This window comes from Mytilus trossulus, chromosome 5 (assembly GCF_036588685.1).
Source record: "Mytilus trossulus isolate FHL-02 chromosome 5, PNRI_Mtr1.1.1.hap1, whole genome shotgun sequence".
In the NCBI taxonomy this organism is placed as follows: domain Eukaryota; kingdom Metazoa; phylum Mollusca; class Bivalvia; order Mytilida; family Mytilidae; genus Mytilus; species Mytilus trossulus.
In genome coordinates, this window is record NC_086377.1 from 34667381 (window position 1) to 34679997 (window position 12617).

At 35.2% G+C, this 12617-nt stretch overlaps 1 protein-coding gene across 1 annotated transcript; it reads right to left on the reverse strand.

The window, feature by feature from the left end:
• Positions 1–905: 905 nt before the first annotated feature.
• On the reverse strand, positions 906–12329 carry LOC134719605 (fibrinogen-like protein A). Its single transcript, XM_063582596.1, has 5 exons — positions 11926–12329; positions 9904–10037; positions 6751–6847; positions 5414–5578; positions 906–1866 (listed from the first exon to the last, which is right to left on the reverse strand). Exons 1-5 carry the CDS (start codon positions 12227–12229, stop codon positions 1616–1618), a joined length of 951 nt encoding a protein of 316 aa, XP_063438666.1. The 5' UTR covers positions 12230–12329; the 3' UTR covers positions 906–1615.
• Positions 12330–12617: the final 288 nt, after the last annotated feature.

Here is a 12617-nt window from a genome sequence, read left to right on the forward strand (position 1 = left end):
TGTATTTTACAAATTTGTAATGAAAAGTAATGTACAGTAATGGAGGCATTACATTGAGTCTTAACAAAAGTAATTATTACATTACATGTAATTGTAATGCAGAAAATGTGCATTACAAATTACTTTGCATTACAGCAAAAATATGTAATATTACAATGCATTACAATTACAAATTACCATTAACCCAGGCCTGCTATGCATAGATGTATTTTGTCACCTGTCTGGATTTTTTTGTAGTTGACTGCCAAACCCGGAATTACCCTTATCCGCTTCCGGAATCGGATCGGACATTGTAAAATGTTGTCTTCACGGCAGCCATTTTATTGTGTTTACAATGTCGTTTTTGTCAATCAGATACGATTTAAGTCGAATTTAAACACTATTTGTAGGCGATTTTCTGTACAAAGCTAGCGGTTGAACAAAATAAACATCGCTGTCATGAATTCTAATGATGAAAATAAGTTTTTAGATCGTTTATTTGGAGACTGTTGTGAAAAGGTTTGCAAAGTTATTTCTTTTTTTTTAAGTGGACGGTGACTCCGTCGGGCGTACATATAGCTAGAAACAAAATCGAATTTCAGCGTGCAAAAGTGGCAGGTCGCGGAACTCGGACCACCGCTAATTTGAACCCCTGCCTAGACATTGAAAAGATATTAAAAAAATCGTCTTCTAATTTGAAATTGCCGCCAACAGCATGAACAGTTGAACTTATTACATAATAGACTATTGACGTTGTACTACGTATTGATGACAAACAATATTCCTACGACTTTTTCAATTTGGGAAATCTCAACTACTTGTCTTTAGAGATTTTCGGCGATTAAATATTTCATACATTTGTTCTTTGACATCTTAGCCAAAAGCTCAGGGGATAATAAACTACACAAGGATTCCTATGTGCAACTTCAAAACTTTTGGGAAAATCGACGATCATTTAAGGTTTTTCTGGTCATATTTTTTTTAATCCAGAATGTAAAGTATGAAAAAACAGTCCAATAAGTTATAAATAACATAGTAACCAGCTAGATGATAACAACGGCACGTATTTCAGCATTTATTGGGTAGGACACAAATCCAGGGTGCTCGCATAAGGCAGCTTAACTGCCTAAAAATCGTATACTCGGGGCCGAGGCTGACTCCAGCTGGCACTTAATAAAAATGTGGTTACCTTAGGAGTATTTTAAGATCACGAAGTCTTAGTCAAAGATAAAGATAACTCCCCGAAAATATAAGTTTAATTAAACCAATGTCACTATGTGTTTTCTTATGAACAGCATACGTTTACAACGTTTTTATTATTTGAATTGACAAGTTCACACTCATTGTTTTGAACACAAACTAAAGTCACCACTTGTTTTAAATTGCCTTCTATGATTAAAAAACTAAATATAGAAGTAAATTACATAAATAAACATAACTTAGCCAAATAACGATTATCTTCCTGATAATTATTTTGATGTACAGTCTGCTGTTTACTTTAGTACTTTGAATAATTGATACCTATAACATTTTTGAAAATAACGTGACGATGTTGCACATGTTACACTTAATCCGAAACAGTGTCATCATGTACACTTTACTTCTATTCTATTTTCATTTAATTTACATCTAATTTTTATATTATTTTCATAACAACTGTCTTCATTGGATTGGTATGTCCATAGACCCATGACCACACGTATATATCGTCTTGATTGGACCCAACATTTCCTCCTGGATAGTATACTCCATTCAGATTTGCCATGGTACAAAAGTCAAACCAAAAACAGCCATGTCTCATGTCGGTGCACACTCCATTAGCATGGCCATCATTGTCTCTATCAGTCGTACTAAACCCGAAACCATTACTGTGGTCCATTAAATCACCTTAAAATATGAAAATATAAGTATGGCATTTTAGTGCATACAAATAATTCTAATGCAACACCGTTTGTAACGTTCATTTTGATTAGATACCGTCACTTATTTTCATGGCATCAATTGACAATCAAATCAATTGAAACAAAGGTGTCAATGGTTGCAACTTTATATATAAAAAAAACCGATGTGATATGATTGCCAATGAGACAACTCACCACAATAGACCAAATGACACCGAAATTAACAACTATAGGTCCGTACGGCCTTCAACAATGAGCAAAGCCCATACTTAACAAAATGTTTTAATCAATTTGAGTCAATATAGACGTATACGATAATGATTCAGATGTGAAAACCCGAAATTTATAATGTGTCAGTTTCTTTTACTTGCATTGTGTCGATACCAATGCCGTTTGGTTGTAAGTCGGGTCGCCCTATAGTGATCAGTCTGTCCGTCCGTCCGTAACACTTTAACTTTGTGTCCGCTCAATATCTAGAAAACCATTATGATTTCATACTTTATACTTTACATGTTTATTAACCACCACCAGAGGGCGTGTCATGATGTATGTACAACTTTCTAGGTCAAAGGTCAAGGTAAAAAAACTTTGGTTTCAGTTGACAACCCTGTGTCCTGTGGTGATGATCGTGTCCGCTCTATATCTTGAGAACCCTTATGATTTCAAAGTTTATACATGACATCCATTTTAACCATTACCAGAGGGTGTGTCATGATGTATGTACAACTTCCTAGGTCAAAGGTCAAGGTCAAAAACTTTGGTTTCAGTTGACAACCCCGTGTCCTGTGATGAAGATCGTGTCCGCTACATATCTAGATAACCGTTCTGATTTTATACTTAATACTTAACATGTTTATTAACCAACACCAGAGGGTGTGTCATGATGTATGTACAACTGCCTAGTTTAAAGGTCAAGGTCAAAAACTTTGGTTTCAGTTGACAACCCTGTGTCCTGTGGTTAAGATCGTGTCCGCTCCATATCTGGATAACCTTTATGATTTCAAAGTTTATACTTGACATCCATTTTAACCACCATCAGAGGGCGTGTCATGATGTATGTACAACTTCCTAGGTCAAAGGTCAAGGTAAAAAAACCTTTGGTTTTAGTTGACAACCCTGTGTCCTGAGTTGAAGATTGTGTCCGCTCTATATCTTGGGAACCGTTTTGATTTCAAATATTATACTTGACATCCATTTTAACCAACACCAGAGTGTGTGTCATGATGTATGTACAATTTCCTAGGTCAAAGGTCTGTCTGTCTGTTGGTCTGTCCATCGCTTACAATTTTGATTCACACTATATTTATTTACCCAACGTTATTGACAGCGGGGCCCACAGAGATGGCTTCCATCTCAATGATATCTAGTCTGCTTAGAAATCGATGTATTTTTACTGACAAAATGTATCAAATACTTTTGTACAATTCCATGTTGATAAATTGAGAAACTAATAAGAATATAAGGTCTCAACTTGATCAGCCAAAGTTTTTATATTGACTAGAACTTCTGGGTTTCCCGTTTGAATGGTATTACACTTAGTCTAGTCATTTTTTGGGGGCCCTTAATAGCTTGCTGTTCGATGTGAATCAAGGCTCTGTGTTAAAGACCGGTTTTTTTGTGTGTCTTTAATGGTTTACACTTTAGCAAAATTTGACTTTGATGGAGAGTTGTCTTATTGGCACTGATACCACATCTTCTTATATATATTTAAATGAATTTTGCTATTCTTTTTAAGCCCCGTTTGGTCGTAGCTCGGTCCTTATTGTTTATGCATATTAAAACATTATTGGTTTTCCCGTTTGAATGGTTTTACACTAGTAATTTTGGGGCCCTTTGGGTGTAATACCACCATTGAGTTTCCCCTATTAGTCTTTGTTAAATTTGCACTTTTCAAAAAACTGTGCAGAATTTGTCTTTGTTTCAAATAAAGAAATAGTTGGCATGAGTAAAGTTTTATCCTGTCCAGTTCTATAGAAAAAAAAATCACATAACATTTCATTGCATATAAGAAAATAACCATCATTGGAAGTTAACCAATCAAATTTCTCTCCTTATTTTATCTGTGCACAAGGTTTAGTCACCATGTAACCTCAAGATTATAAAATTTTCTAAAGAAATCACAAATTAAAAAATACTGGTGTTTTGCAATACCCAAGACATATGTTTATGACACAGAAATAGTTTTACTGCAATAAAATGTAGGATAAATTACCTACAACGGTCACATTCAAGGGAATATTTTTTTAGACCTACTTTCGTATATAACCGGATGTGACATACCATGATTTGGTGGTATTACACCTTTATAGCTTGCTGTTCGGTGTGAGTCAAGGCTCCGTGTTGAAGGCCGTACATTGACCTATAATGGTTAACTTTTTTTTTCTTTTTTTTTAAATGTTAATTGGATGGAGAGTTGTCTCATTGGCACATCCCCAAGGGTGGCTGGGGTATAGAAATATGGTCACTTGGTCTTCTCCCGACCGGCAGTAAAACGCTTGCCGAAGTGGGGCGTCCGTTTGGCTGTGCGGGATGTATCAAGTTCGCAGTCACGTCCGGTCAGAAGGGGGACGTTAAATCCGATGCCTCGTGTAAAGGGAGTGCCACGCTCTTTGCACGTTAAGAACCCTTGCAACAACTCTTTGAGGGGTCCGTAGGTGGCCTGCTGCAAGGCAAAATTTCTGTCCCTATCCAATATACCCTCATTTTCCAGTGGCAGTCTAAATTTACCCGACCATCATCCCAGATGGACTCTATTGTATCAACCTACCTATTGTATTTATTGTGAACTTGTTCTCGTCCTGAATATGCATGAAATATTTGCCACTGGACGTTAAGCAACCAACAATCAATCAATCAATCATTGGCACTCACACCACATCTTCCTCTATCTTTTTTTGATTTTTTGATTTTTTAAACGTTTTAGGTTACCGAGTGGTCTCAGTGGTCCAACTATTGTATCACTAGCCTGTGGACACTGTTGTTTTTAGTTCGAATCCCACAAAAGTCAGGTGCGTTCGACTTTAATCTGATTTAATTAAGTATTCAGTTTTCCCACTCCGGCTTCCTAAACAATCAAACTGACCACCACGAAATAGCTTACATGTGGAGAAGGATCTGCTTACCCTTCCGGAGCACCTGAGATCACCCCTAGTTTTTGTTGGGGTTCGTGTTGCTTATTCTTTAGTTTTCTATGTTGTGTCATGTGTACTATTGTTTGTCTGTTTGTCCTTTTCATTTTTAGCCATGGCGTTGTCAGAAGTTGTTTTAGATAGATGAGTTTCACTGTCCCTTTGCTATCTTTCGTCCCTCTTTTATAGTGGTGACAGTAGAGTTAAACACAAATCAGTCAATTAATCAAATTTATCAGTATGATCGTTCCTAAACCATTGAAGGTTTATCTAAAATGTCGCCTCGGACGTGCTAAATTCCTAGTGATGTTTTCCTTTTTAACGGGTTCCTTGTCCTTTATCTGTTTGACTCGGATATCCGTATGTTAAACGGGAGATAACTGGTCTTGTTTAATTAAACCATACCTGCTGTTCCGCTGTACCCTCCTATATTCAGGAGATAATTACTAGTTTCATCCCCAACATGGAAAGTTGTGTACTCGGCGTAACGTGTCTCGCCTGAAAAATTCTCAAGGTCAATTCTAAGAGTGTATGGTCTCCTGGATAGAATTGTATGGATATTGTCATTACCTTTAGAGAAAAAAAAATACAAATAGACATAGATATAAGATTTGTACTGATACATTAGGCTTAATGTAATGTTTAATTGATTCAAGAAGATTATCATTGTATTTAAATTGAGCGAATTGATTTTGTCTATTTTACATATAATAATCTCGATAACACGTTTCGTTGTTTGTGTTTTTTCAGGTGTTTTTTTTATTTATTTATTTTACTTTTTTGGTGATTAAAAAACTGGCATGATTATTTTTTATATTCTAATAAGAAAACGCACTATTCAATAAAAACATAGAGTCCTTAATTGAAAAAGAGGGGCGAAAGATACCAGAGGGTCATTCAAACTCATAAATAAACAATAAACTGCGAACGCAGTGGCTAAAAAAATAAAAGGACAAACAATAGTACACAAAACACGACACAGAAAAATAAGCAACACGAAAATCTGGGTTAATCTCAGGTGCTCTGAATAGGTTGTTGTTATTTATGGTTATTTTTTTTATATAAATTCTTTTTGAACTGGCGGTAAAAATTGGGACAAAAAAATCCTATGCCTCGTGTATGATCTTTGCACATTAAAGAACACATGTAACATTTCGTCTGTGTCAATAGGTGACCTGTTGCGAGGCAGCATGTGTGTTTTTCCCGTATACAATTTGACGCATGAAATCATTAAACGTATTGCCTTTAAAAAAAAATACAGCGCTGGCATGCGATGTCACCTGATAGATTTGATAAAATATTTCTTTATGTTCAAATAATAAAGATAAATATGATGTTCGTGTTTATATTTTAATATAACGGAAAGCCACATTGAATCTCCGATCATTTTCTCCTAGGAAATACATGGATAAAGGTAAATCTTCGGCTTTAAGAGTTCACAACCCCGCCGATGATTATTAATTCTAAATTCTTCGGATTTTAAAAATTCACAGCAACCACCGATTATTATGTTATAAAAAAATCGACTTTAGAATCTTCTTCAAAAGAGTTACAGTTCGCGCCTCCGATGAATGGGTCTCTTGTAAGTTATTCAGTGGTGGGTGTATTCCCGGGGGTTGGAACCCCTTTTTTGATCATCTATGCATTTAAATGGGGATAAATGGTTGTAATCCCACCTCTTGATTCTGGGTTGAAGACCCCGCTTTTTATAAATGGCTGGATTCGCCCCTGTAATTTATTACCTAACCAGTATTCACCACCAACATCACCAAATCCATTTTTGTAATCGGCCCAGTCTCTGTAAAAATCTATTGTTCCATCAAGACGTCGTTGAATAACCTAAAGTTATAAATAGTAACATCAACCATGAGGCTTAAATTGTGAAAAATACTCGTCCAGCATGTGCTTAAACAGTACGAAAGTCATGGAACGCTCTTGCATCTTTGTACAAACAATGTTTATCGCCGTCAATATTTTTTTTTTTATTTGAGTTATTTTGAATCAAAACAGGCCATTCTATCCGATTCTATTTCCAAGATTTCTGACAACACTTTTATATTCTGTTCTGTGATTATTACATCGACCAATGACATTTCAGTCTTCAAAGTTAAAAAGGTGTGTAGTAATCCTACGAAACAAAAGAATCCCGAAAGGTCTTTAAAACATAAAGTAGAAGTGAGCGTTTTCATATATTTGTAAGCAATTATTAGACACATGATCGTTATGTTGATTAGATTGGACATTGAATAGATTGAAACTCTCAAATTTGATTTGATATACACTTAATGTCGTACTGAACATAAATTTCCAAAGAAAACAATACACAATGTCGGAAATCGTTATAGAGTATCATATTGCGTTTATATTCCTTACAGTACGACATCTAATAAGGTCCAGCGGGGAATGGTTCATTTATGTTCAGGACGAGGTTAAATCATAATCATTGTTACGTTTTACATTGTTATTACTTTTACTAAATTACCACGCACAGAGCTTACTCGATGGTCTGGATGGGTAGTCTTGTATTTCTTTATTTTTTGGGGTATTTTTTCCTTATCTTCAACACCCCAAGGGTGACTGGGGTATAGAAATATGGTCACTTGGTCTTCTCCCGACCGGCAGTAAAATGCTTGCCAAAGTGGGGCGTCCGTTTGGCTGTATCAAATTCGCAGTCACGTCCGGTCAGAAGGGGGACGTTAAATCCGATGCCTCGTGTAAAGAGAGTGCCACGCTCTTTGCACGTTAAGAACCCTTGCAACAACTCTTTGAGGGGTCCGTAGGTGGCCTGTTGCAAGGCCAAATTTCTGTCACTATCCAATAAACCCTCATTTTCCAGTGGCAGTCCAAATTTCCCCGACCATCATACCAGATGGCCTCTATTGTATCAACCTACCTATTGTATTTATTGTGAACTTGTTCTCGTCCTGAATATGCATGACATATTTGCCACTGGACGTTAAGCAATCAATCAATCAATCCTTATCTTCAAAAATAACGCTTGTTCTAAAAATAATCTGTATAAAAAGTACTTTATTATAAAATTTATCGGTTCTACAATTTCTTTTTTTTCTGTACATTATTCATGTCGGTAATAAGTATATTATCGTAATATTTTATTTACCACAGTTTATATACCTTAACACCCCATTATTCTATATCTTTTATTTTGGTTGTTGTTGGTTTTTTTATTATTTAGTTTTGCCATTATTCTCTATTGTGTAATTTGTATCCAGCTCCTAATCACTGCAACTTTAAATAACGTATACATATTTTAATTTCCTCTAACTATACCTTTCCAAATGGCATTTTACTTAAGCTGAAGGTTAGAAATATAATAATTTATTATAAATATCCGAACACAAAGTTTTTAATAATGTATCGTCTATTCGTTAATAATAAATTTCTTCTACTTTTTTAGTATTACACCGTTAGTATCAATAGAACTACTGTAAGTATATGAATTATCACATATAGATACATGTACGTGTATAACCTACATGTACCTATCGTATTTATTGTTAACTTGTTCTCGTCCTGAACATGCATGGAATATTTGCCACCAACAATCAATCAATCAATCAATCAGTAGTACTTAATGTATGAATTGTCATAAATAGATACATGTATAAGATGATGTGGTATGATAGTCAATGAGACATACCTCCATCTAAATTACAATTTGTAAAAGTACACCATTATTGATATAAGTAAAGCCTTCAACACGGAGTTTTAGCCCACACCGAAGGAAGCTATATGGGGCTTGACTTGGGTAAATCATTCAAACAGGACAACCAACTGTCAAATCTAAATAAAAAACGAATCACGAGAAACACTTATGAACCACATCAACAAACGACAACCACTGAGAATCAAGTTCCTGACTTAGAACAGGTGCACACACATACAGCGGGTTTACACGATTTAATTGTTACCAACCTTCATCCTTACCTGAAACAGTAGTGTAACATTACAACATAGAAAGACACAATATAAAATATCAATTGATCTTAACATAAATGAGCATGCATGTAATTTTATTAACAAATTGAAAATTGCCACCTTATATATATTTGAACACGATCCAATACATTTTGTAATGTCATTTGAGACCATTTAACAGTTGACAATATCGGTAATGACAGATGCCATGGTTCCCATATATGGTTAATAAATATGATACCTTTATAAACAACTTCAATGAGTTAATTATCATAATGTGACGTCCATATTTCGCTTTGTAAACACACCCGTGTTCTAAATAATACAAAACATATTTGACACACACGCACAAACTTACTGTTTACATTCTCTTTAATTTCCTAACTATCCCAATTAAATAAAAAAAAAAATTTAATTGTTAACAATGTCATGAAAATTTATTTACAAGAAATAGTATTGACAAGTAACCTAGTTTTTTTGTAGTTAAAGAGATAATGACTTCGAAACACGTTTGTTTGGATACCCGTATAGAATATTTATTTATCTTAAATTATATGTTCTTAGAAAAATTTCTCGCTGAAAAATATAAAACTGAAGGTATGTGTATAAAGGAGATGTAATATCAATGTCAATATGATAGCAACTTTACAATACAACGTAACTAAACTGCCATAAACAAACGACAAGGACAAAATCTTAATGATTCTGGAAGAGGGCCATAGTTATAAAGATGACTTTTTATCTGTATCACAGTAAACATTAATTAAACTATTGCCTGGAAATAGGTTCGTGTAAACATTGACCACACCCCTGCTAGGAGGATTGGTGATGTAAACCCACACCCACTGACGGAGTGGACGTACCGTCTTAACCTCTACATCACAGTTAACAATGATCCCAGCACTGCCCGGATTATTGATGGTGTAAACTTATAACCATTAACAGTATATACTTACCGTCCAACCAGCCGCTTCACAGTAGACTTTGACCACACCCCTGCCAGGGGGATGGATGGTGTAAACTCCTTCAGAAGTCCCACTAGGTAATTCATTGCAATCATTCCTCGTCAAACACATTATCGGTAGTTGTCCTAAATAAGTGGAACATTATACATATTCAATACAATGAACATGCATAGTCGAAAATTATTGAATTCATTTATGTTTTCAGCTTCGCAGGGAGTACAAATGAGTTTTTGTGTAAAGTGGTATCATAATCATTGTGTTCCTCTTTTCAACATTATGACTTTAAATTCATAACAGTTGTTTAATTGAGTTGACATTCGGATAATTACAGTACATATATATAGGAAGATGTGGTGGGGGTGCCAATGAGACAACTCTCTATCCAAATAACAATTTAAAAAAGTAAACCATTACAGGTCGTCAATGTACGGCCTTCAACACGGAGCATTGGCTCAAACCGAACAACAAGCTATAAAGGGCCCCAAAATAAGTAGTGTAAAACCATTCAAACGGGGAAACCAATGTCTGTTTCAGTATAACACGACCACAAAGGTGACTGGGGAAACACATTTGCATATAATGAAGACATTCCCCAAGGACTGGGATATAGACATTTTGTCACTTTGTCTTCTTCCGACCGGCAGTAAAACGCTTGCCAAAGTGGGGCGTCCGTTTGCCTGTGCGGGATGTATCAATCAATGCAGCAACGGCCGGTCAGAATGAGGACGTTAAATCCGATGCCTTTTTAAAGAGAGTGTCATGCTCTTTGTACGTAAAGAACTCTTGCAACAATTCTTTGAGGGTCCGTAGTTGGACTGTTGCAAGGCAACATTTCTTTCCCTATCCAATATACCCTCAGTTTCTAATGGCAGTCCAAATTTCCCCGACCATCTTCCCGGACGGCCTCTATTACGAGACCTAACTATTGTACTTATCAATTTAAACTTGTTCTCGTCCTGAACATCCATGGAATATTTGCCACTGGACGTTAAGCAACCAACAATCAATCAGACATTATAAAACGTTATTTTGGTTGGCTATAAGAGCAATTTTGCGACATTGTAAAATTAGCCTTCATTTCAAACTGAAATGTATCATTCTTGATGACACGAGCTTCTCCAACAAAGTGCATGGGTAAATAAAAAAAGAAAGATAGAAATCGTGTTTTCATGATCCTAGATAGAAATGTAATTTCAAGTATGGAATGCTTCTTTTTTTTATTCACCACCGACTGTGCGAGGACGATATAGCCAGTCAATGCCGTTTTAAACTCCATTCATCACCCTTCACCACCTGTGGACACTGAAGCTGTTCTATTATTATCGTAACAGTTCATTTAAGAAATTGAATACTTCTTTTTGTAATTTCATAGGGCTGCAAAAGCGTTGACCGTGCGCACATTTTCAGAGCTTTTTCTTCGGCCAACGCTTTTTCATCCCAATAAATTTACAAAAAGATGCATTCAATTCTTTAAAAGAACTGTTACTTAAATAATATAACAGATTTACACCAATTTTGTTTTTTGTCCAAAGATTTACGACTTTTGAACAGCGGTATACTACTGTTGCCTTTATTTGGTGTTCACAAGTGGTAAAGGATGATGATGGGCGTTTAAAACATCCTTGACTGGCTATACCGGTCTCGCACAGTCGGTCATGAAGGATACCTGTCGTATTTCTGTATGTGAATGGTGAATTGTAATATAAAAACGATTCTTTTCCAGCATTCCGCAACCGACGCATGCCAAAAGATGCAAACATTCCTAATGACTCATCTGGTACAAAGTGTTTTAAATGGCGTCCTGGTACATAATGGCTATTTCTTTATAAAATATACGAAATTTGTGTCAATTTTTTGTTGTTCCTGAATTCAATTATTCGTCTTTCCTTTACCATTGTTCTAAATAGTTTCAGATGTTCATTTTTTATATCGTAGTTGTGTACACATTCTGAATTTATGTTGATGAATCGATGCCCGAATAACTTAAAAAATATTAATCAAAATGTAAGTTACCTGTTATGTCCATCTTTTTAATTAATAATCCGCTCTCCGATTGCTCTGTATAAGGCTGGTGAAGGTAATCCAGTTGACATGCATTTGTTTCATTGTCATAACTTGCCGAACAGCAGTAAGTCTCTGTGGAGCAGGATTGGGCACAGGATATTTTGGAGAAAGCCGTTAAATTTCTGAACGTTGTTCCGCTGGAAATTATCTTTGTCTTATATGCGATGTCGAATATTTCGCTCGTAATTTCCGATACATGTTCAGCGCAGAAACAACACATAGAATAGACAAGAATTACGAATATATTTACCATACTGTATTTTTAATATCCAAGATTTTTTTTTTTGTCAAGCAATTAACTTGCTTGTAATGAGATCTTGGAAGATTTAGGACGGTTAGAACACTTTAACCGCCACAACTTCTTTAACCTTTATAATCAGGTTCACGTGCTAAGATTAATTGAAACAGCAATAAACATTATAGGTCAAGTAAATATTTACAATATTTTTAGTAGTTCATTATTAAATTTGACTAACAAAATAATATTTATTATATATTCTTTCTTATTCAAATAGCTAATCATCATTAATTATTAATGCTGGGAAAATATTATTTATAATGAGGAAAACTTGAAAACCCATTCCATTGAAATACACGGACCTATTTGCGTATGATTTTCTTACAATTTATTTGTATATGCT